Genomic DNA, 26,617 nt, shown 5'->3' with positions numbered 1-26,617 from the left:
GAGCTAAGCAATACCATTGTCACCTTTACCCCTCCTGTGATTGACAGCACCTAGTCACCTTGAGTTTCTGCTTTTCCACGAGACAGAAGATAAAATCAAACCCCATTCAAGGTGGTTAGATATATTTTTAGGAAAAGCAAACAAATGTGCAACCTACATGATGCTGATATCCTAAAGGCCTATACTCTCAAGTCAAAATGGTGAAAAAATACAGGATTCCAAAAACTGAAAGGGGAGAGATACAAGGAAAATGAGAGCATAATCAAATTTATTACAAAGAAACTTCATAATATGGTGGACTAAATGTGACAAGGTTTCTGTGTCTGTGCCATGTCAGTGCAGAGGCAGGCAGGTGCCGTTGGTGGTGTCGATGGCTCTGCTCCATGAGGTCACTCAGGTGGGCAGGAGGCACGACCACCCTCAGAACACAGCCTTCCTCCTTCCTCACAGTCACTGCCTGCCCAGCCATCCTCAGCAGCATGAGGTGGAGCACAGTGGAGAGAAAGCTGTTTTCTTCTAAAGATTAAAAAAAAAAAAAAAACAAAAAAAACAGAAACAAAAAAAAAAAACCATGAAACTTTCCATCAGGGACAAATGTATTTTTGACTCAATCACAGATTTGAGAAATTTCCCAGTGAGTGGATCTGCTGATAAACCCACCTTTGTTGTTTGTTTTAATCTGCAAATGTGTTTACATGATTCTTGAAAATAATTTTGACTATAAACTTATATATGTGGTAGCTTATTTGAAGTTGTCATTTACTATTTCGTAATTGCTGCTAAAAAGTCATTTGTTTAAAAATCTGTGACTCTAACTGTTCTTGTTTGAAGGAATATGTCTTCTTAAGACATTTTGTTTTTTTTTTAAGCTCATCATTTGTCCCTCCTCTTTTCTGAATAAATGTATCTCTTAATTTATTATTCATGATTAATTAATCAATAATTAATTTTCATAATCACAGAATCAAATATCCTGTAAGTTGCTATGTCAAAGACCTGCCTGAAGATGGCAAACACACTCCACAATAAACAAAAGACAACGCCATGGTCTCAGGGACACTGGGAAAGTAGGAGTGCTGGTGTCCTATTATCAACAGGGAGCCCTAGAGTTAGAGTCAAATTTTCCCCGTGACCATGGCACCTGGGAGGAACCACCCGTGTGCTGAGTTGTGGGAACCTGCCCCGTGCTCTGAGACCGGAAGCACAGCCTTGGCTGTGTCCCACCTACTATGGACTCAATTGTGTCCTCAGATTCACGTTGAAACCCTAATTTTAATGTGACTGTAGAAATTAGGACCTCTAAAGATGTAATTGAGGTCATAATGGGGAGTCTCAGATCCAGCAGGATTGATGTTTTTATAAGATCCGTAGGGCTCTCCATTTTCCTCTCTCTCTCTCTCTAACAGCCTTCTGTTCTATGGAAAGACTGTGTGAAGACATGGTGAGAAGGTGGCATCTACAAACGAGGAAGAACGTCTTTACCAGAAAACAAACCCTGCTGGACATCGATCTGCAATATTCCAGGCGCCAGAAATGTGGAAATTAAATGCTGTGGTTTATGCCATCCAGTCCAGTGATTTTGGTGTGGCAGCGCAAGCTGACTCATCCGCCTTCCCCACTCTCTGAGCAGGAGCAGCCTCAGGAGGCCCTCGGGGACACGGGGATCCAGCTTTGCTCCTCTTCCTCCTGCTTTTCCAACTCTCTCATGAGGAAGGAGAACTCAGGCTTCATCTTCAGTTTCTGTGCATTAAACATGAATGTTTCCTTGAAGATGACATTTTTAGCCCATTTTGCTTTCTCATCAGAATGTAATTGAACATGTAAATTAAGGGCATTAATGAAATGGGCAGATTATCCTGTATTGACCAAGTGGGCCCTGGCCCAGGTGGGTCAATAAAAAGTCTTTGTTAAATGTCTGCCTATCTCTATCTTATAAGGATATCACGATTGTCCTTATAAGATAGAGATAGGCAGACATTTTAACAAAGCCTGCAGAAGAGAAGTCGAATTGAAGACAGAGACAGAGATTGAAGTGACGACACAGAATGCTCAGGAAGGAAACAGAATCATTGCTTCACTTTGTGCAGTTTGTTGGTAGGTGAGGTGGGTTCTGCAAAAACACTAACAAGAACAGAGGCAGGCTCACCACTTAATCCCACCGCTGTGTGCATAGTTTTATAGGATTTCCAAACATTTTTTCCAAGAAAAAGTAAAGAACAATAACTCAAACATTAGAGGTTCAGCTTAGAGAGGTCTAAAACAGGGCCTGAAGGTGCAACATACAAGCAACCCTGTTTCGTCCAGTGCTGGAGAGATGGATTCTCAGAAGCAGAAGATACACATTCCCGGAGCCTTCATTCCCTGAGCTCTCTGTGTTCCAGAGTATTTATCTGTGAATCTATGCTCCATTGAGTGACAATTTACAGGTGGTGAGATCATACAGATAGCTTCAACCACAGGTGCCTTGCAGCCAGGAATCCAGTCACAGGACCTGCAACTTCACCAAGGGATGCTCAGTGAGTGGCTTGATCTTGATTCTCAACCAAACAGAAACTCTCCCCTTCAATCAAAAAGAACCTTCATGGCGCCCCAGGTGGGGAACAGGTCTCTGTGTTTCTCAGCCTCATCCGTGGTAGTGTTGGTTTGGACAATTTGGACTAATACAGTCTGTAGAACAGAGTCTACAGAATTGGAAACAGTGCTATATATAAATGAGCTAAAGACGATCTGTGTGTCCATCCTGTCCCCTATGTTGTGTATTTCAAAACTGTGTTCACTTCTTAATGGACTCTTTCAAGCTCAAATTTTATGATGCAATTGTTTTAAAAACAGCCCAAAGATGAATATTTTTAGCGTTTTCAGAAAATACTTACTTTTCATGTCCAAAAAATTTCAACTACATCTGCTAGCAATAAGATAAACCCCAGTTATGAAAACTTTAAACCAGAAACTCCCCACTGTGCTGCTTTGTGGCGTCCCCCAGACACACAGACCCTTGTCCAATGTCCCATCGTTTTGAGAAGCAACCCTGGCACCTTATTCTCTGCACAGATTCCTGCTGGGAGGAACTTGTCTCTGCAAACCTGTGAAAGTCTCACCCAATAAAGTCATGTGTGCGACTGTTCCCTCTCCCCGCCCCGTGGCCATCTCTTTTCCTTGCTCAGGCCGCAAGTCTTTCCAATCCCCTACAAATTAGATCACAGTGTCCACCCCAAACACTGACTCCAGGGTCATGAACACAAACAATTTCACTTCTAAGACTCTCTTCCCAAGTCTTATGAATAATACAGTTGCTCCCAATTCTGTGGACCCCAAACTAATCGCATCAGAAACAGGAGACACATCCATAATAAACCCCACCTGCATAAGTCCTCCCTCATTCAGGTGACCGTGGTTCATGTTAGAGACACACAGAGGCAGAGGCCTGCTGCACACCTAGATCTGAATGGAGGTGGCTGTGACACCTTCTGATCCGTGTGCACTGTGGAGTGACCAGCTTTGTCTGCTGTTGTCAAAGCCTTGGCATAATGTGTCAGCAGATAAGAGAGGGAGGTTTCTAATCAGAATTAGAAATATTATTCTTTAAGTCTAGAGGTAATATAGAGTAATTTCAAAGTCCTTTTCTGATTGAAAATATTTTTACAAGATTTCACAATTTATAACTATATAAGGCAACAGATTATGAGATTCTTTAAAATCACACTTGTAGACTTCTTAACAATTTATTATTAAGTTTCATAGGAAATAGGAAGGATATCTTAAATTCAAGCATCTCAAAGAATACTTTGCAAAAACAACATTTTCAAGAATTGACTTTTAGTAAAAGAAAACATGACAAATTTTTTTTTCCTGTTAGTCACTTCCCTGCCATTCAAGTTTTTATATTACATAATGGATAGAACTGATTCTTTATTTAACACCCTTTCTGAATAATTATTTAAAACTTGGAATATGATGCACCATCTTGTTCTATTTTAGTTAGGCTGATTGTGTTTTGTGTTTCCTGTTTTCTTTTCCTTCAGCCTCTGATGTTTCTTTTTTCAATATTGTGATTAACTAGGAGTCTGACTTTTGAAGACTAAGGAGATTCAAATTGGTTAATAACATAAGAAAAGAAAAAGTCAGATATGCAAAACTTACTAAATTTAATGAGAAAAGAGTAAATAAAATTGAAATAGTTTAACTAGGGCTTACTGTGAGCCTTTATTCTAATTGAATTTCTTAAGTACAATTTGATCTCCTTAATCCACATTATTGCAATGGAGTTAAATATTTAAAGGTCAATTTTATTTTTATTCAATTAACTTTTCCAATCTTGGAAAAAAGATTATTTTGGTAGATTTCCCAGTAGATATTGAAACCAAGTTTTCCTCTGGAATCTTACCTAGAATTTCATGTGTTCTTGGGCAATCAAATATGAATTTCAGTTAAATTACCCAAGATTACACAGCACTACAAGCTAATCTTTCAGTTGTTCTGGATTTTGTTTTCCAGAAATGTGACTGTCCTCGTGATGGTGTTTGGTATCAGCACCATTATTCAGGAGCTGTTCAATTAAATCATAAGCACATCACTAAAAAATGAAGAAACATGAGATTGTTACTGTTTGTAATGATCCGCTGTGGGGCAGACTCACATCCCTGAGCTGTGCGCATCTTTACATGAAACCATGAAAATGTCAGTTACAGGTTCAGGTTACCCTGAGACATAAAACTGTAGATGCAGTCCTTGCTCTTCTCACGTCGACAATTTCCTTCTCAACTGCAGACTCAAGGCTGTGACTGCACCACATCCAGGCTGGGGGAGACTCAGGTCTCACTCAGAGTTGGCAAGAACCTGGAAGCCATGATAGGACCTGATCCCACATGACCAGGGAGACTGTGTGAGAAGAGTTTTCCTAAACACCACTCAGAAAAACATCATGCAATGTCATTTCTTATTTGTTCTGTATCATTAACTGAGGAAATTCTTCCCTATGAGATCCTGCTGGTTAATCTTGTACATATGAGATGATTATGATGGGATATATCACAGATTGAACAGTTGGTCACCAGGAATTTTATATTCACTGCCTGAGGCATAAAATTCTTGCCCCATTTCCTCTTGCTTACACTGGGCTCTTGACTCTAAATGTAGAGACCCACATCATTCTCCCTGTGAGGCCCTTGGCCATAGCGCATTTTTGGGGCCTACTTACCAGGTGCCAGGGAAGGGGAGATTCTAACACTTTCATTGAATCATCTTCACCAGTTACCCTGGAAACAGCGGATACCAGGCAACACTTGAACTGGCTCAGGAGCACTTTTCATTTGCAGGTCCTCTGCCCATCAGTGCTTGTGGAAATGGGGCTGTTTTCTTCTCTAGATTGACTGGAGGGAGTCATGCAGGATGGCATTCACCTCCCAGAGATGCATCCTGGAAACACATTTCCACACTGTCAGGGTCCTTGTACTTTCTCAGTGTGGCATGGACTGCACAATGTGTCCCTGCTCAAGGTCCCAACTTTCACAATCAGAGCCTTCTTCCCTTGACCACAGGCAAACTTGACTTGAACTATGTTTGTTTTGCTCCAACGAACATTTTATGTCACATTGTTCATGGAAGAGACATCCCTGCTCTACACCACTGACCCTTTTCACACTGCTGCACCCACCAGGTGATTTGCATACTGTCCTCTAAAAAGGTCCCTCCATTGTGAGTGTGAGATAAAAGCTCAGCACTAACCTTGCCTTGACTGATCAGGACTCCTCAGGTCACCTTCTCACAATGAGGCTCCCTGCTCAGCTCCTGGGGCTGCTGGTGCTCTGGCTCCCTGGTAAGGAGAGGATTAAAATGAGGTGGGAAAATGGGGTGGGAAGGTGAGTTCTGGGTTCCACACCTTCATATATTTATTTCAACAATGTGTTAGAGGCACATGGTCTATGCTCCAGGAAAAAGAATTCATATTTTTGTGTCAGGAATAAGCATGAGTCACCTCCCAGGAACAATGACCAGGGCTCTGGTTAAGATCTTGAAAATAAAGAGTTCCCTGCTGGCTAGTAAATAATGGGTTCATTTTAGAAAGTTTACTTTTTATGATATAAATCCAAACTTGAAAATATATGTAACTGTAAATCAATATCTTAAGGGAAATCAGGAACCTTGGTCAAAATGTGTCTATATATCCTTGTGCTTCTCTGTTATTATTTCAGGATCCAGTGGGGACATTGTGATGACCCAGACTCCACTCTTCCTGCCTGTCACCCTTGGAGAGCCGGCCTCCATCTCCTGCAGGTCTAGTCAGAGCCTCTTGGATAGTGAGGATGGAAACACCTATTTGGATTGGTACCTGCAGAAGCCAGGCCAGTCTCCACAGCTCTTGATTTATGAGGTTTCCAACCGGGCCTCTGGAGTCCCAGACAGGTTCAGTGGCAGTGGGTCAGACACTGATTTCACACTGAAAATCAGCAGAGTGGAGGCTGAGGATGTTGGGGTTTATTACTGCATGCAAGCTCTAGAGTTTCCTCCCACAGTGGTACAGCCCCGAACAGAAACCTCCCTGCTGGGGTGTCCCAGCTGCTCACATGTGCTGCTTGTCTGGGGAACAGTTCAGCAGGGTCTCTGAATCTGGAGAACAAGAGGCTGTTGGAGAATTCAGGGCAGAGTTTGCTGCTGAGAACTCTGCCTGGGACGACAGGTGCATGCCAACAAGCATGGCTAATTTTTCTATTTTTTTTTGTAGAGTCGGTGCTTCACCATGTTGCCCAGCCTGTTCCCAGACTCATGGGCTCAAGCCACCCACCTGGCTTGGCCTCCCCACGTGCTGGGAGTCCAGTGTTAGCCATTGTGCCAGGTCAGTGCCCTGTTTATGTTCTTGTCTCCTGCCACAGCCTTGACTCTCATAAGCGACTGGAGAATGAGGAGGTTCTAGGGCCCTGTGAGTAAAAAATTGGGAGGAAAGGGCAAGGAGAATGGAAGTTCATCTGAATCTTCCTTCCTTGCCTGCATTTGTTGAAATTTATTGAGCAAAACAGCCAGACAATTGATCATCTCTGGCAAAACATGTCGAATACATCTTAGGGTTTAACAGTTTGGGGTACATTTTAAAGAAAATATTTGGTTATATGTAACATTGGCATTTCCCACTTTCTAAATTCCTGCTTCTTCTATTTACCATTCTCTTCCACTCCATGAGACAGTAGAGACAGGATTCTCCACTAGTTCTCCTCAGGGGGAATTGGCTGACGACAGTCAGTAAAATCAAGGTTGTGAGTGTTAAATATATTTTGTAATTTCATAGCAGACACAAGTTCCCAATACTAAAATCCTTTGATTACAATTACCTCTTGCTGATAGGAAAAGGGAGTTAATAACATTTCAAAAGTTGTTTTTAAAAATAAAATGCATATGCTGGAAGACGCAGTATACTAAAAATGTCATATTTTCCATGGATCACTGAGAAAATACAGGATGATGTAAACTGTTTTATTTTCCAAAGTTCAGAATTTGAGATTGGGCAGACTGCAGGAATGGGAACATCAAAAGAACATAGGAGAGGTCAGCTACTGTTCAATTAAACTGCCCTTGATTATGGTGGATGGGATGTGGATGGTGGTGGATATGGTAGTTGATGATGTGGATCCAAAAAGAGGCCAAATATGTTACTTGTGAAGAACCATAGAGTTGAAGGCACTGCTGCCTGGCTTCCTGGGTGAAGCCTGTGACATTGGGAGTCTCACAGGAAAGTAATGTAGTGAGTAGGGCTTTACTTCTATAATCACCAAAGGTTTAATGAAGTCCTTGTACAAGGAGACCTGAAGTCATGTCACTCAGTCCGAGTCAAATCACAGCAGCCAAGCAGAGCTTCTGAAACTTATTCTATCCTTCGAGGAGGTCTAGCAGAGACCACTGGTTGGGTCTGGGAGATGTCAGAAGCACTGATATGCTGAGCAGAAGGCCAAGCAGGATGTAATCCAGCAGGTTTTGATAAATGACAATTTTTATATTAAGTTGCCATAAAAATCAATAAAAGATTTTGAAATAAGTAAATGTATTATTTTTACACAATGTGGTCATTACCTAAAAATAAATCTGATTTCCATATTCTAACAGTAATGGTATAGAAAAATGTATGATTTGCATAGAGTCACTTAAAATAATGCTCCAAAAATATTTATGAATTTTTCATGAGCATGTCAGTTACCTGTCATGAGGTGATATGATTAAAGTAATGTTTGTATCAAAAGGACAAGATATCTTTTTTTCTGGTTAAGAAATGAATCACATCAGAAATTATCGTCTATTTTAAGATGATGGATCCCATTGTGAATGAATTTAAAATTGTATTTCCAAGCAGAAATGTCAAAACAAAGGAAATCATGGAATACAGCAAGGAATTTGTCACACATACAAAGAATGACAAGTCTTTACTTCTCCATTCATGAGTGAGAACACACATCCAACCCAAAATCTATCGATTTCACTCCCACAATCACCAGTGTGGAAACTAAAGGTAGTGCAATTAAAATTATATTCCTAACCAAAAAAAAAGTTCAAAAACAAAGAAAGGATGTTTTATAGAAAATAGTTTGCAAAACAAAGAATGACATGTCTGTAGAAGGTATTCACAAGTGGGGACTCACATCTAACCAAAATTCAAGGGATTTCACCATCACAAACACTACTTTGGAACCTGGAGATGCTGCACATCCTCCTGTGAGCAGGACGCTCATTGGGACCCTGCACAGTGTGATGGCCCCAAACACAAAGCTCTCAAGGAAGCTCAGCCTCTCCGTGTGGAAGGAGAGGTTGTGGTGCCAGGGAATGTGTCCACAGAGGGTAGAGTCAGGTGGGCTCAGGCAGTTGCCTGGAGAGTCTTTGAGGAAGAGGACATGAGGCCTCAGTCATGGGTGCATGCTCCTCTTCTGTGTGAACAGGGGCCAGGTCTCTCCAAGGCACCTTCCAGAGCCTCTTCCTTCCTAACTCCTTGGGGCGTTCAAGCCCCACAGACCCTCCAGTGTTGGCTGCCACATCCTCCCTGGAGCAGCCACTAAAGTTTCCTGCTGTCCTCATGGCTGCAAGGATGCTCAGTCACGTCACTGGGAGGAGATCCTAGTGTGTCCTGTCCTTACCTGCTACAGGCATACTTGACTTGAACTATGTTTGTTTTACTCCAACGGACGTTTTATATCACATTGTTTACAGTAGAGACATACCCCTCCACCATTGACCCTTTCCACACTGCTGCACCCACTAGGTGATTTGCATATTGTGCCCTAGGGAAGGAGGTAAAAGCTCAGCTGTAACCTTGCCTTGACAGACCAGGACTCCTCAGTTCACCTTCTCACAATGAGGCTCTCTGCTCGGCTCCTGGGGCAGCTAATGCTCTGGCTCCCTGGTAAAGACAGAAAAAATATGACGTGGGAAAATGGGGTCAGAAGGTGAGTTCTGGGTGCTCCACAGCTTCCCATATTTATTTCAACCATGTGTTAGAGGCACATGGTCTATGCTCCAGGAAAGATAATTCGTATTTTTGTCTTACAAATAATCAGGATTCACCTCCAAGGAACAATGACCTCTGATTAAGATCCTGAAAATAAAGAGTTCCCTGCTGGCTTGTAAATAATGGGCTCATTTTAGAAAGTCTACTTTTCATGATATAAATCAAAACTTGAAAATATATGTAACTGTAAAACGGAAATCATGAAAGCTGCTCATAATGTGTCTATATAACCTTGCACTTCTCTGTTATTATTTCAGGGTACAGTGGGGATATTGTGATGGCCCAGACTCCACTCTCCTGGCCTGTCAGCCTGTCACCCTTGGAGAGCCACCCCCATCTCCTGCAGGTGTAGTCAGAGCCTCTTGTCCAGTGATGGATACACCTATTTGTATTGGTCCCTGCAGAAGCCAGGCCAGTCTCCACAGCTCCTGATCTATTTTGTTTCAAACCAGGCCTCTGGAGTCCCAGACAGGTTCAATGGCAGTGGGTCAGGCACTGATTTCACACTGAAAATCAGCCGGGTGGGGGCTGAGGATGTTGGGGTTTATTACTGCATGCAGGCTCTACAGCTTCTTCCCACAGTGGTACAACCCCATAGAGAAACCTGCCTTCTGGGGTGTCCCAGCTGCTCACATGCACTGCTTGTCTGGGGAGCAGGTCAGCAGGGTCTCTGAGTCTGCCGAAGAAGAGGCTGTTGGAGAATTCAGGGCAAAGTTTGTGGCTCAGGACTCCGGCCCATGAGACCCTCAGCTGCACCTCAGTCCCACATGTTAAGGCCCCATCAGCTGTCACATGTGGCCATGTGCTCTGAGAACAGCCAGCTCTGATGAAGGAAGAGTGAGTGAAAGCTCATCCTCAGCCTCCCTGTCTGGCCCATATTTGTCGAGTCCATTTATTTGTAGAACAATCAGATCATGGATGCAGGTTAGTGCTAACTCAAGTGAAATACATGTTGGAAATGACTGGTTTGGGGATAGTTTTATACATGGTAACACTTGGTCGTGTTGGGAAATTACTGTCTTCCCGCTTTCCAAACTTTCTCCTTTACCACTCGCACGAACCTACCCTTCCTAGTATTATGGTGGAGAAAACATTTTACACCAGCTATTTTCATGGGAATATGGCTAAGAATAATCAGTTATCATGTTTGTTTTTTTACTACTTATAGATTTTTAAAATCCAGGGGAAATATAAATCCTAATACTGAAATAGTTTGATTTACTTTAATTACCTTTTGCTGACTGAAAATGGGGTTCTTATAATTCCAAAAGTGGGATTTGAAAATAAACAAAATAACTCAGAAGGAAAACATGAAGTTTACATAATGTACCATAAGAACAATGTAGAATTGTATGAGACTTTTATTCTCAAATTCTTAGAATTTTAAAAGTATTTTACTGACATAGTACTTTAGAGAGGAAATATTTAGTACTATGTTGTCATAAGAAAATCATTCAAAGAATGAATAAATGCATTATTTTTATGTGACACTATTTTTTCCTGAAAATAAACCTGAATCCTCTATTTTAGTTGTAAATGCATAGAAAAATTATGCTCTTAATAGATTCTATTGACAATAATGTTCTAAATCTATATGCTTTCTTAATACAAGGGCTACGGTCTGATACATATCTGTATACGTTTTGCCATGCAAATTTTAAACCTAACAGACAAGCTTTCTGTTAAAAAAGCAGTAGTGCTTTCTCCACCATAATGCTAGAGAGGGCAGTTTTGTGTGAGTGGTAGAGAGAGAACGTTTGGAAAGTGGGAAGAGAGCAATTTCCCAATATGACCAAGTGTTACCACGTAAAAAACTATCCCCAAACCAGTCATTTCTAACATATATTTCACTTGTGTTACCACTAATCTGCATCCATGATCTGATTGTCCTGCCAAATAAATTTATATGAATCCGAGTAATGAGTGACGTCTGTTACATGTGATAACACGGTGTAGAGATAGAAGAAGGCTGATTGAATCAATAGAACAAGATCCTGATGCAGGCTAATGGTTTAAATTATGCTTGAGATGATTTATGTTAAGATAACGGATTCTGTAGTAAGTGCAATTACAATTCCAATGTGTCATTTCTGTTAGGTTTAAAAGTTGCATGGCAAAATGTATATAGATATTTATTAGATCGTAGCCCTCAAATTAACAAACATAAACACTTAATGTTATTCAAAAATACTAATTAATGCATCATTGAGCCTAAATGTTGTTACGGAATGCAGTAAAAGAAAATAAAATGTAAATAGCAAGAACAGGAGCTAAGCAATGCCATCGTCACTTTTAGCCCTCCTGTGATTGACAGCACCTAGCCACCTTGAATTTCTGCTTTTCTATGAGACAGGAGATAAAATCAAAACCCATTCAAGGTGGTTAGATATGATTTTAGGAAAAGCAAACAAATGTACAACCTACATGATGCTGATATCCCAAAGGTCTACACTCTCAAGTCAAATTGGTGGAAAATACATGATTCCAAATCTGAAAGGGGAGAGATACAAGGAGAATCAGAGCATAATCAAATTTATTACAAAGAAGCCTCAAAATATGGTGGACTAAATGGGACAAGGTTTCTGTGTCTGTGACATGGCAGTGCAGAGGCAGGCAGTGACCTTGGTGATGTAGGTGGCTCTGCTCCATGAGGTCACTCAGGTGGGCAGGAGGCACGAACACCCTGAGAACACAGCCTTCCTCCTATCTTAGAGTCACTGCCCCCATGGCCATCCTCAGCAGCATGAGGTGGGACAGAGTGGAGAGAAAGTTGTTTATTTCTAAGGACCAAAAATAAAAACAGAAACAAATAAAACCTCAAGCTTTCCATCAGTGACAAATGTACTTTTGACTCAATCACAGATTTGAGAAATTTTCCATTAAGTGGATCTCCTGATAAAGCCACATTCATTGTTGGTTTGTTTGAATCTGAAAATGTGTTTACATGATTCTTGTAGATATTTTTTGACAATAAACATACATATGTGGTAGCCTATTTGAAGCTGTCATTTACTATTTCATAATTGCTGCTAAAAAGTCATTTGTTAAAAACTCTGTGACTCTAACTGTCCCTTTTTTTTCTTTATTATTATTATTATTATTATACTTTGAGTTCTAGGGTACATGTGCATAACGTGCAGGTTTGTTACATACGTATACTTGTGCCATGTTGGTGTGCTGCACCCATCAACTCGTCAGCACCCATCAACTCATCATTTACATCAGGTATAACTCCCAGTGCAATCCCTCCCCCCTCCCCCCTCCCCATGATACGCCCCGGTGTGTGATGTTCCCCTTCCCGAGTCCAAGTGATCTCATTGTTCAGTTCCCACCTATGAGTGAGAATATGCGGTGTTTGGTTTTCTGTTCTTGCGATAGTTTGCTGAGAATGACAGTTTCCAGCTGCATCCATGTCCCTACAAAGGACACGAACTCATCCCTTTTTTTGGCTGCATAGTATTCCATGGTGTATATGTGCCACATTTTCTTAATCCAGTCTGTCACTGATGGACATTTGGGTTGATTCCAAGTCTTTGCTATTGTGAATAGTGCTGCAATAAACATATGTGTGCATGTGTCTTTATAGCAGCATGATTTATAATCCTTTGGGTATATAACCAGTAATGGGATGGCTGAATCATATGGTACATCTAGTTCTAGATCCTTGAGGAATCGCCATACTGTTTTCCATAATGGTTGAACTAGTTTACAATCCCACCAACAGTGTAAAAGTGTTCCTATTTCCCAACATCCTCTCCAGCACCTGTTGTTTCCTGACTTTTTAATGATCGCCATTCTAACTGGTGTGAGATGATATCTCATTGTGGTTTTGATTTGCATTTCTCTGATGGCCAGTGATGATGAGCATTTTTTCATGTGTCTGTTGGCTGTATGAATGTCTTCTTTTGAGAAATGTCTGTTCATATCCTTTGCCCACTTTTTGATGGGGCTGTTTGTTTTTTTCTTGTACATTTGTTTGAGTTCTTTGTAGGTTCTGAATATTAGCCCTTTGTCAGATGAGTAGATTCCAAAAATTTTCTCCCATTCTGTAGGTTGCCTGTTCCCTCTGATGGTAGTTTCTTTTGCTGTGCAGAAGCTCTTTAGTTTAATTAGATCCCATTTGTCAATTTTGGCTTTTGCTGCCGTTGCTTTTGGTGTTTTAGACATGAAGTCTTTGCCCATGCCTATGTCCTGAATGGTACTACCTAGGTTTTCCTCTAGGATTTTTATGGTATTAGGTCTAACATTTAAGACTCTAATCCATCTTGAATTAATTTTCATATAAGGAGTAAGGAAAGGATCCAGTTTCAGCTTTCTACTTATGGCTAGCCAATTTTCCCAGAACCATTTATTAAATAGGGAATCCTTTCCCCATTTCTTGTTTCTCTCAGGTTTGTCAAAGATCAGATGGCTGTAGATGTGTGATATTATTTCTGAGGACTCTGTTCTGTTCCATTGGTCTATATCTCTGTTTTGGTACCAGTACCATGCTGTTTTGGTTACTGTAGCCTTGTAGTATAGTTTGAAGTCAGGTAGTGTGATGCCTCCAGCTTTGTTCTTTTGACTTAGGATTGTCTTGGAGATGTGGGGTCTTTTTTGGTTCCAGATGAACTTTAAAGCAGTTTTTTCCAATTCTGTGAAGAAACTCATTGGTAGCTTGATGGAGATGGCATTGAATCTATAAATAACCTTGGGCAGTATGGCCATTTTCACGATATTGATTCTTCCTATCCATGAGCATGGTATGTTCTTCCATTTGTTTGTGTCCTCTTTTATTTCACTGAGCAGTGGTTTGTAGTTCTCCTTGAAGAGGTCCTTTACATCCCTTGTAAGTTGGATTCCTAGGTATTTCATTCTCTTTGAAGCTATTGTGAATGGAAGTTCATTCCTGATTTGGCTCTCTGTTTGTCTGTTACTGGTGTATAAGAATGCTTGTGATTTTTGTACATTGATTTTGTATCCTGAGACTTTGCTGAAGTTGCTTATCAGCTTAAGGAGATTTTGGGCAGAGACAATGGGGTTTTCTAAATATACAATCATGTCATCTGCAAACAGGGACAATTTGACTTCTTCTTTTCCTAACTGAATACCCTTGATTTCTTTCTCTTGCCTGATTGCCCTAGCCAGAACTTCCAACACTATGTTGAATAGGAGTGGTGAGAGAGGGCATCCCTGTCTTGTGACAGTTTTCAAAGGGAATTTTTCCAGTTTTTGCCTATTCAGTATGATATTGGCTGTGGGTTTGTCATAAATAGCTCTTATTATTTTGAGGTACGTTCCATCAATACCGAATTTATTGAGCGTTTTTAGCATGAAGGGCTGTTGAATTTTGTCAAAGGCCTTTTCTGCATCTATTGAGATAATCATGTGGTTCTTGTCTTTGGTTCTGTTTATATGCTGGATTATGTTTATTGATTTGCAAATGTTCAACCAGCCTTGCATCCCAGGGATGAAGCCCACTTGATCATGGTGGATAAGCTTTTTGATGTGTTGCTGAATCCGGTTTGCCAGTATTTTATTGAGGATTTTTGCATCAATGTTCATCAGGGATATTGGTCTAAAATTCTCTTTTTTTGTTGTGTCTCTGCCAGGCTTTGGTATCAGGATGATGTTGGCCTCATAAAATGAGTTAGGGAGGATTCCCTCTTTTTCTATTGATTGGAATAGTTTCAGAAGGAATGGTACCAGCTTCTCCTTGTACCTCTGGTAGAATTCAGCTGTGAATCCATCTGGTCCTGGACTTTTTTTGATTGGTAGGCTATTAATTATTGCCTCAATTTCAGAGCCTGCTATTGGTCTATTCAGGGATTCAACTTATTTCTGGTTTAGTCTTGGAAGAGTGTAAGTGTCCAGGAAATTATCCATTTCTTCTAGATTTTCCAGTTTATTTGCATAGAGGTGTTTATAGTATTCTCTGACGGTAGTTTGTATTTCTGTGGGGTCAGTGGTGATATCGCCTTTATCATTTTTTATTGCGCCAATTTGATTCTTCTCTCTTTTCTTCTTTATTAGTCTTGCTAGCGGTCTGTCAATTTTGTTGATCTTTTCAAAAAACCAACTCCTGGATTCATTGATTTTTTGGAGGGTTTTTTGTGTCTCTATCTCCTTCAGTTCTGCTCTGATCTTAGTTATTTCTTGCCTTCTGCTAGCTTTCGAATGTGTATGGTCTTTCTTCTCTAGTTCTTTAATTGCGATGTTAGAGTGTCAATTTTAGATCTCTCCTGCTTTCTCTTGTGGGCATTTAGTGCTATAAATTTCCCTCTACACACTGCTTTAAATGTGTCCCAGAGATTCTGTTATGTTGTATCTTTGTTCTCATTGGTTTCAAAGAACATCTTTATTTCTGCCTTCATTTCGTTATGTACCCAGTAGTCATTCAGGAGCAGGCCGTTCAGTTTCCATGTAGTTGAGCGGTTTTGATTGAGTTTCTTAGTCCTGAGTTCTAGTTTGATTGCACTGTGGTCTGAGAGACAGTTTGTTATAATTTCTGTTCTTGTACATTTGCTGAGGAGTGCTTTACTTCCAATTATGTGGTCAATTTTGGAATAAGTGCGATGTGGTGCTGAGAAGAATGTATATTCTGTTGATTTGGGGTGGAGAGTTCTATAGATGTCTATTAGGTCTGCTTGCTGCAGAGCTGAGTTCAATTCCTGGATATCCTTGTTAACTTTCTGTCTCGTTGATCTGTCTAATGTTGACAGTGGGGTGTTGAAGTCTCCCATTATTATTGTATGGGAGTCTAAGTCTCTTTGTAAGTCTCTAAAGACTTGCTTTATGAATCTGGGTGCTCCTGTATTGGGTGCATATATATTTAGGATAGTTAGCTCTTCCTGTTGAATTGATCCTTTTACCATTATGTAATGGCCTTCTTTGTCTCTTTTGATCTTTGATGGTTTAATGTCTGTTTTATCAGAGACTAGTATTGCAACCCCTGCTTTTTTTTGTTCTCCATTTGCTTGGTAAATCTTCCTCCATCCCTTTATTTTGAGCTATGTATGTCTCTGCGTGTGAGATGGGTCTCCTGAGTACAGCAGACTGATGGGTCTTGACTCTTTATCCAGTTTGCCAGTCTGTGTCTTTTAATTGGAGCATTTAGTCCATTTACATTTAAGGTTAATATTGTTATGTGTGAACTTGATCCTGCCATTATGATATTAACTGGTTATTTTGCTCGTTAGTTGATGCAGCTTCTTCCTGGCCTAAATGGTCTTTACATTTTGGCATGTTTTTGCAATGACTGGTACCGGTTGTTCCTTTCCATGTTTAGTGCTTCCTTCAGGGTCTCTTGTAAGGCAGGCCTAGTGGTGACAAAATCTCTAAGCATTTGCTTATCTGTAAAGGATTTTATTTCTCCTTCACTTATGAAACTTAGTTTGGCTGGATATGAAATTCTGGGTTTAAAATTCTTTTCTTTAAGAATGTTGAATATTGGCCCCCACTCTCTTCTGGCTTGGAGAGTTTCTGCCGAGAGATCTGCTGTGAGTCTGATGGGCTTCCCTTTGTGGGTAACCCGATCTTTCTCTCTGGCTGCCCTTAAGATTTTTTCCTTCATTTCAACTTTGGTGAATCTGGCAATTGTGTGTCTTGGAGTTGCTCTTCTCGAGGAGTATCTTTGTGGCGTTCTCTGTATTTCCTGGATTTGAATGTTGGCCTGCCCTACTAGGTTGGGGAAGTTCTACTGGATGATATCCTGAAGAGTGTTTTCCAACTTGGTTCCATTTTCCCCCTTACTTTCAGGCACCCCAATCAGACGTAGATTTGGTCTTTTTACATAATCCCATACTTCTTGCAGGCTTTGTTCATTTCTTTTTCTTCTTTTTTCTTTTGGTTTCTCTTCTCGCTTCATTTCGTTCATTTGATCCTCAATCACTGATACTCTTTCTTCCAGTTGATCGAGTTGGTTACTGAAGCTTGGGCATTTGTCACATATTTCTCGTGTCATGGTTTTCATCTCTTTCGTTTTGTATATGACCTTCTCTGCATTAATTACTCTAGCCATCAATTCTTCCACTTGTTTTTCAAGATTTTTAGTTTCTTTGCGCTGGGTACGTAATTCCTCCTTTAGCGCTGAGAAGTTTGATGGACTGAAGCCTTCTTCTCTCATCTCGTCAAAGTCATTCTACATCCAGCTTTGATCCGTTGCTGGCGATGAGCTGCGCTCCTTTGCCGGGGGAGATGCGCTCTTATTTTTTGAATTTCCAGCTTTTCTGCCCTGCTTTTTCCCCATCTTTGTGGTTTTATCTGCCGCTGGTCTTTGATGATGATGGTGACATACTGATGGGGTTTTGGTGTAGGTGTCCTTCCTGTTTGATAGTTTTCCTTCTAACAGTCAGGACCCTCAGCTGTAGGTCTGTTGGAGATTACTTGAGGTCCACTCCAGACCCTGTTTGCCTAGGTGTCAGCAGCAGAGGCTGCAGAAGATAGAATATTGCTGAACAGCGAGTATACCTGTCTGATTCTTGCTTTGGATGCTTCCTCTCAGGGGTGTACTCCACCCTGTGAGGTGTGGGGTGTCAGACTGCCCCTAGTGGGGGATGTCTCCCAGTTAGGCTACTCAGGGGTCAGGGACCCACTTGAGCAGGTAGTCTGTCCCTTCTCAGATCTCAACTTCCGTGTTGGGAGATCCACTGCTCTCTTCAAAGCTGTCAGACAGAGTCATTTGCGTCTGCAGAGGTTTCTGCTGCTTTTGGCTTTTGTTGTTGTTTACTGTGCCCTGTCCCCAAAGGTGGAGTCTACAGAGACAGGCAGGTTTCCTTGAGCTGCTGTGAGCTCCACCCAGTTCCAGCTTCCCAGCGGCTTTGTTTACCTACTTAAGCCTCAGAAATGGCGGGCGCCCCTCCCCCAGCCTCGCTGCTGCCTTGCCGCGGTATCACAGACTGCTGTGCTAGCAATGAGGGAGGCTCCGTGGGCGTGGGACCCTCCCGGCCAGGTGTGGGATATAATCTCCTGGTGTGCCTGTTTGCTTAAAGCGCAGTATTGGGGTGGGAGTTACCCGATTTTCCAGGTGTTGTGTGTCTCAGTTCCCCTGGCTAGGAAAAGGGATTCCCTTTCCCCTTGTGCTTCCCAGGTGAGGCGATGCCTCGCCCTGCTTCAGCTCTTGCTGGTCGGGCTGCAGCAGCTGACCAGCACCGATTGTCTGGCACTCCCTAGTGAGATGAACCCAGTACCTCAGTTGAAAATGCAGAAATCACCGGTCTTCTGTGTCACTCGCGCTGGGAGTTGGAGACTGGCGCTGTTCCTATTGTGCCATCTTGCTCCGCCTCTTCTAGGGTTTTTATGGTTTTAGGTCTAACATTTAAGTCTCTAATCCATCTTGAATTAATTTTCATATAAAGAGTAAGGAAAGGATCCATTTTCAGCTTTCTACTTATGGCTAGCCAATTTTCCCAGCACCATTTATTAAGTAGGGAATCTTTTCCCTATTTCTTGTTTTTGTCAGGTTTGTCAAAGATCAGATGGCTGTAGATGTGTGGTATTATTTCTGAGGGCTTTGTTCTGTTCCATTGGTCTATATCTCTGTTTTGGTACCAGTACCATGCTGTTTTGGTTACTGTAGCCTTGTAGTATAATTTGAAGTCAGGTAGCATGATGCCTCCAGACAAAGTTGGTTTTGAACTCAAGCAGTCCTCATGTATTGGCCTCCCAAAATGCTGGGATTACAGGCATGAGCCACTATGCCTGGCCTTTTATTTTATGTAGATCACTGTCCCTTACTGAGTATTACATAACTGTTATTATAAATCTTGTATAGGAGATTACATGTGTTGGCCAGGCATGATGGCTCATGCCTGTAATCCCAGCACTTTTGGAGGCCAAAGTGGGCAGATCACCTGAGGTCAGGAATTCGAGACCAACCTGGCCAACATGATAAAACCCCATCTCTATGCAAAATACAAAAAAAAAAAGAAAAAAAATTAGCCAGGTATAGTGGCACATGCCTGTAGTCCCAGCTACTGGGGAGGCTAAGGCAGAAGAACTGCCCGAACTTGGAAGGCAGAAGTTGCAGTAAGCTGAGATCATCCCACTGCACTCCAGCCTGGGCAAATGAGTGAGAATCCATCTTAAAAAAAATAAATAAATAAAATAAAAATAATTCATACAGTATTCCAAAAAACAACAGTATGCTTTGCTTTTCATTACCATGAATCTATAAGTTATTAAGCTTTCAGTACTGCAAATATTGTAACATATTAACAGTTTGACTTGAAAATATGTACAATTTCTACTAAAAATAGAAAATAAAAGCCTCGTCTTTAGAAGCTTCCAAGGACATTATAACAGAAGTTATATTTTCCACAATTTGGGTTTAATTAATCTTATATAGTGCAATTGATTTAAATAAAATTTTAATTTTTGAACACTATTGGGTTTACAGAAACATTGTAAAAATAGTATAATGTTCCTGGTAAGTACCCAAACTCTGCTTTCTCTATTACTAACATTTTATATTAGTGTGGTGCATTCATTACAATTAAGGCATCAATATTGTTATATTATTATTATCTAAAGACCATACTTGTTCAAAATTCCTCAGTTTTTATTTAGTGTCCATTTTCTGTTCTAGTATACATCCTAGAATCACATATTACATGTAGTCATGGTGAGAGAGACTCCAAGTCAGTCAGTTTTGAAACAGGGAATATTAAAAAAGAACCAACATAGATTACAAAAGGAAGACTCGAAGCTTCCGGAATGATTTTCTTTCTATCTAAAATCATTTTCTATCTTTCATCCTATCAGCACTCATAAATTACACACACTCATAACCTGCCACAAATTACTGGCAGATTGTGAAAGTGGAGCAGGGCATGTCACATAGTGAAAGCAGGAACAAGTGAGTGAGAGGGGAGATACTACACACTTTTAAACAACCAGATCTTGTGAGAGCTCACCTGCTATCATGAGGAGTACCACGGAGATAGTACTAAACCATTCATGAGAAATCCACCCTCGTAATCCAGTCACCTCCCTCCAGACACCACCTACAACACTGGGGATTACAGTTCAACATGAGATTTGGGTGGGGACACATGTCCAAAACATATCACAGGGGTTTCCCTATGTTGCTTAGGCTGGTCTCAAACTCCTGGCCTCAAGTGATCTTCCCGCCTCAACCTTCCAAAGTGCCAGAATTACAGGCATCAGCCACCATGACCAGACAGAATTTTATTTCTCAAGGGGCTTTTCATCTTACTTGAAATTTTAGTTTAGGGATCTCCCAACTTACAAAGGGTTTCTGTTCCAAAATTTTGTTTCTAAGTCAGGTAGGCTCACTTTCCTAAAGAAAATGAGAAGAAGCCAGTCTCGAAGCAAGTAATAAAAGCCTGTTGCCTCACGGGTGAACTATGATGTTGCTAAATCCATCAGAAGTAATTTTACTTTTGCTCTTTGTTGAATGGGCTACTGTGAGCTTGTGAGGGCACCTAACCACCATTTAGAATTCTATAAATAATTCTATAATTTATAGAATTATTTCTTTGAAGCAGGTCATGCTGTCATGTGTGGTCAAAAGGGAATTAATGATGAGAACGGGGCTTTCTCTGCCTCTCTCCCTTTTGACTGCCAAGGTCCAGGGAAGTTCACATCTACAGTGGTCAGGGGCTGGCCAAGTAGATCCCCACCAGTTACTGGATAATGCCTGTGAACTACTGGCTTGCATCTGTTCTGAAAAACTAACTTCTGGTTTGCTTGTTTATTCACCAGTAGTTCACATAATTTTCTTATGACAATCTGGCACCTAACATAGATCCCAAAAGAGTTTAGGAGGATTTACCCTTTAGGCAAAAAATATTGGCAGTGTTTATAATCCCCTCAAAAAGAGAGAGGGAGAAAAAAAGAAAGAAGAAATTTTTTAAAGGCAGAGATAACATCATGTAACTAAACTAAATAACTTTCTATATCTGACTGAAAATAAATTTTTGTTTTTTCCTTATTTTGGCTCATTTGGTAAGCTAACAAACTGGAAGAACTAGTTTTAACCAAACAACTCTAAAAGATTTCAGAATTTGAAAACTTAAGAATTATGAATAGATTTGATTCATTTAGCCCCCAAATTATCAAAAAAGTATATAAAATATTAATAGTCAATTTTCCACCAAAACCATTGAGCTATAGAATTCCAGATATCAAAAATTCTAAGGAAATGTTGTGTTTTAGAATCAAATCATGTACTAGGCTGAAATTAAACACCATTACTGAGTATTGTTATTAGGATAAACATCTTTCCATACTTTGGTGAAATTGGAAATACTCTTGCAGAAGTGTTTTCATCTCTCACCCAGAAAAAATAAATAATGACTTCTTCCTCCTTCCACTTAAGGTAAAATCCTACCTTTACGTATATTGCATCATCCCTTGTTTTGTGATTATTTGCTTACAGATTTTCTCTCAGTGCTCTCTAAGCAAAGAGAACAGGGTACTGGTCAAGATTGTGGATCTAGGGGATCACTGATCTAGGTCCTATTCCAAATTTGATTCCTCACCTGCTAAGCTTGCAAGTGCAATTCATTTAAATTCTCTGAAGGTTAAATGTTTCATCTAAATAGGGACAATAATAAACACCTATGTCATAGATTTGTTTGAGATTAAATGAGATAATACATGTAAAATTATGTGCCTGGAATACAGCAAGATTGTTGTGGTTGTTGATGATGATGATGATGATGATGATGATGATGTTTTTCTAGCCTCAGTGCACAACTGCTTGAACGTATTAGATAATCAATACCTGTTTCTTGAACTGAGATGAATTTCCCCATGTTGTCTGCCTAGTGAAACCCTACATCTTCTTCTAGAGGAGATGACATTTGAGCAAGATCTTAAAGAAAATCAGATGCCTTCACCTGACCACTGCTTGGTGATCCCATGGCACTTTGTACATCTCTTCATTAGCTCTCATCTCACCAGCCCATAATTATTGTATGTGCTGCCTTCTGAAGCTTGCAGCTGACTACATCAGGTAGAATAAAATCATCCTTTCATAAAACAGTGACCTCCTTTTTTATTTGCATTTCCAAAGTCAAGCATATGATAGGTAGACAATGAATGCTTGCTCCTGGGCTGTGCTAAAGGTATCTATAACCACTAAGCCCAAAGAGTGTCATGTGCTTTCAAAAGGAAGGAGCCAGTGTTTATATCACTTTTTCTCAACCTTCAAGGCTCCATTCAAACCCCACCTCCAGCATGAGGCACTATCCAGTCCAATCCACAGTCATCGTTCCCTTTCTGAGTCCTTCCAGGAAATCAGACATAGTTATTTGAGGTGTGTGTTAGTGATCTTTCCTCAGAGGCCCTGTGAGCTCTTTTGCATGGTACAAAGGCATGTAATAGGCAGGAAACTAGTATTTAATTGCTCGGCTTAGTTATAGTTTTCAGTGTGTACTTCTCCAGAATTATCCAATTAACCCTAACTTGAGAAGACAGGCAAATGGGATTTGCACACACTGGAGTCAATTCCTGATACGCCCGGGGTGTGAATGAACAGAGGTCTTCTTGCTGGCTTCTGTAACAGTATCTCTCTTTGGCCAGCACCCAATTTTTGGAACCATTATAAGCACATAAAAACCGCATTTTACACAAACCAAAAAATAGTTTCCAACCATGTTTCTGTGGCATTGTTAACAGTAAATTCTACTTTGAGTTATATTTCCGCTAATTAAATGAAATGAGAAGTGGGCTCTAGTCCCCCAGAAAGAGACTGGAGGGAACCACAATTTTTCCTGTGATTAGATACACCACTAAGGAAATCTGACCCTGGGCAACTGAAAGCTGCCTATTCTCATTAAGAAGAGCTACAGACTGACACTTTTCAAAGACTAGTAACTGGACACTTACTTCTTTCACAGATTATCTTCTTTTCCCTTTTTTATACTAGGAATTCTCAGGGATTATAATAATCATCAACATAACAAGCCTCCAAAATCACATTTTTTAACTTTTTGAAATGCCCTCCCACCTAACTACCCCACATTTGACACTTGCAGCCATCCTCTGGAGAGGTAGACAAGATCGACCGTCTCACTTTACAGAAGTGCAAAGAGTAGCTGGCCTAATGCCACAGCCAATGAACAGATGAAGGAGACCTACAACCACCCAGTCTTCCCTGCTTCTCCTCACTCCTCCCTTCTGACCCCCTTACGTCACCACTGACCAATGGACCACTGTGTGGCCCTTCAGCATCTTCCTGTGCTGTGTCAGGCAAGAGAACTTCTGGAAAGAGAACATCTCATGTTTATTAAGGAGATTGGGTGTCCTTGTAGAAAGTCCTGGCATGCACAACCCGTCTTAACCAATGTGTTTCATCATACTGAAGGCAAGTTGCCATCTAGCATAGTTGAAGGGGGGCCAGTTGTGGTGATCTTTGTTCTTGCTGAAATATGGAAAGAAAACAAGGAAATGAGCTCATTTTCAAAGAAAATGAACATTATTTCATGTGAAAGAAAGATGAGTAAAGTGACAGGAAGGAAAAAAAGCTTAGGGTTGGTGTGAGATACACAGACAAGGTGTTAGCCCCGCATACAGTGCTGCTGGCCCAAGTTAACTCCTGGCTTTTCCCTATATATGTGGTGTGGAAAAGCTATTTATAAAATGCGTTTAAATATTTAGAACCAAATAAATCAACATTATTGGGAAACATTGACTCGGACCAGAACTCACTTCCTTGCCGTAGTCCAATGTGAATAACAAAATGAAGAATATCAGGATGATTCGAGACCAGGAATACTACAGATGTCTAACACTTCCATCTGGAATCCCCAAAGAGGCCTGCTTTTAGCCTCCTTACTGGTTGGTGACCTGGCATGACAGAAATGACAGAAATCTCAGAAGACTGGCCTCATGAATAATCTTTAGTATCAGTCTAACAAAGCAAGCCTTCTAGAAATTACCTGACTCTGCGGTTCCCTCTGCTGCTTCAGGTGAAAATGTTCAGGTCCGTCTGCCACTGTAGTGAAGGACTGCTTTGGGTAGTGTCTGTGGATAAACTTTTTAAAGGACATAGTTAAAATATTGTGCTACAAACCAACTCTTGAACACCAATTGTTTTGTCCTTCCTCTCTGTGACAGTGAAAGAGGGCTGTGCTCTTGGCAAAGGCCACTGATTATCTGTCACTCAGTTATCCCCACTCTCTCCCACAACTTTAACTTCAGCTTCTCTGTTCTAGGAGATTCTTCTCACAGGCTCAAGGCTCTCCTACCCAGCATCATTCCTCCCTCTACCCCACACACCCAGCATGTGTCCAGCTAGTCTATCCTTCAGCCAAACTTCCTTAAAAAGAGGTCTTACCTCACTGTCCCTACCCATCTCCTCTCTGACTCACTCCTTAACTCCATGACAGGGTTCTGGTTTCTTTCCCTTGCCTGTTGTGACTTCCTGTGGACACAGTCAAAAACCATTGCATAGTCCTGTTGTATGACATCCCCTCCATCTTGAAATGTCCTCTCCCTCAGTTCCTATATGTCACCACGCACGCTTGCCTTGGCTTCTCCCTCTAGTTGTTTCTTCCCTGTCTTCTGTGGGCTCCTTTTTGTCTGCTCACTCCTTCTTCAGTGTCCTCAAATGATCGGTGTCCTCCAATGGGCTTCCTTCCCTTCTCAGCTGACACCATCACCAGGGAATTACAGTTTCTCAGCAGTGTTGGGGCCTCTCTATCTTTATGCTGGTCATGCACATGTGTGAGCTGCAGACCCAGTGGAATTTCCATTTGTGCATCCCATGCCCAGCCCACCCTCCACTAGTCTCAAATGCAGCTGTTCAGCCCTACCCCAGTCCTCAGACAAGTTCCTCTCCTTGGATCCTCTTTTTCCTTCGTGAGTGGCCAGTTGCCCAAGTCAAAAACCTGGGAGTGATATAAATTCCCCACACATCCAGTCAGTCACTCATCAACTCTATTGATTATGTCTGCTAAATATATCTCAATTATATTTACCTACACATATGCATGTATCTTCTTCTTCACTACATTTGTAATTGTGGGCTGCACTTACCTTTCAGGGAACAACAACACTGGCCCCTCTTGCCCTTCTAGTCAGAAGTGCCAAAATGATGAGAGCTAGCCATGACAAACCCACAGCCAACATTACACTGAATGTGCAAAACTGGAAGGGCATCCAAATAGAGGAAGGAAGAGAGGAATAGATAGGAAATCAAACTGTCTCTGTTTACAGATGACATGATTCCATGTCCAGAAAACCCCACAGTCTTGGCCCCAAAGCTGCTTCTGCTGATAAACTGTAGCAAAATCTTAGCATACAAAATCAATGTGTGAAAATTACTAGAAGTCCTATACATCAAGTCAAGAAGAGAGTCAAATGAAGAACACAATCCCATTCATAATTGCTACACACAGAAAAACAAAAATACCTAGGAATACAGCTAACCAGGGAGGTGAAAGATCTCTAGGAGATCTCTAGGAGAATTACAAAACACTGCTCAAAGAAATCAGAGAAGACATAAACAAATGGAAAAACATTTCATTCTCACGGATACGAAAAATTAATGTCATTAAAATGGCTATACTGCCCAAAGTAATTTACAGATGCAAGCTATCCCTATTAAACTACCAATCGCATTCCTCACAGAACTAGAGCAAACTATTTCAAAATTCATGCGGAACCAAAAAAAGAGCTCTAATAGCCAAGCAATCCTCAGCAAAAACAACGAAGCTGGAGGCATCACGTTACCCAACTTCAAACTACACTACAGGGCTACAGTAACCAAAACAGCATGATACTGGTACAAAAACAGCTCATCATTTTGAGTTATGTTTCTTCAATACTCAGATTTTTTGGAGTTTTTAATATGGAGAGGCATTGAATTTTATTGAAAGCCTTTTCTAGATCTACCAAGTAAATGGAAAACAAAAAAAGGCAGGGGTTGCAATCCTAGTCTCTGATAAAACAGACTTTAAACCATCAAAGATCATAGACAAAGAAGGCCATTACATAATGGTAAAGGGATCAATTCAACAAGAAGAGCTAACTATCCTAAATATATATGCACCCAATACAGGAGCACCCAGATTCATAAAGCAAGTCCTTAGAGACTTACAAAGAGACTTAGACTCCCATACAATAATAATGGGAGACTTTAACATCCCACTGTCAACATTAGACAGATCAATAAGACAAAAAGTTAAC

At 40.8% G+C, this 26,617-nt stretch overlaps 1 long non-coding RNA gene and 1 gene segment (V, D, J or C); one reads left to right on the top strand and one right to left on the bottom strand.

Annotated features, from left to right (window-relative positions):
- Nucleotides 1-251: 251 nt before the first annotated feature.
- Nucleotides 252-26,389, bottom strand: LOC116270366. 6 transcript variants are annotated; one of them, XR_004178407.1, is made up of 8 exons: nucleotides 24,367-26,389; nucleotides 24,137-24,274; nucleotides 23,631-23,849; nucleotides 11,906-11,971; nucleotides 9,286-9,373; nucleotides 5,725-5,812; nucleotides 5,198-5,415; nucleotides 252-516 (listed from the first exon to the last, which is right to left on the bottom strand). It is a non-coding gene; the product is annotated as an uncharacterized LOC116270366 (long non-coding RNA). The 6 variants fall into 6 exon arrangements; XR_004178408.1 differs by lacking the exon at nucleotides 11,906-11,971; XR_004178409.1 differs by lacking the exon at nucleotides 23,631-23,849.
- On the top strand, nucleotides 5,716-6,731 carry LOC101005441. The segment is given in 2 exon segments: nucleotides 5,716-5,815; nucleotides 6,192-6,731. Coding segments are annotated over 2 exon segments (462 nt in total).
- Nucleotides 26,390-26,617: the final 228 nt, after the last annotated feature.

The sequence above is a fragment of the Papio anubis genome, chromosome 14 (genome assembly GCF_008728515.1).
Source record: "Papio anubis isolate 15944 chromosome 14, Panubis1.0, whole genome shotgun sequence".
NCBI lineage: Eukaryota > Metazoa > Chordata > Mammalia > Primates > Cercopithecidae > Papio > Papio anubis.
The sequence above is the reverse complement of the archived record's forward strand: the minus strand, read 5'-3'. Positions and strand labels throughout refer to the sequence as shown.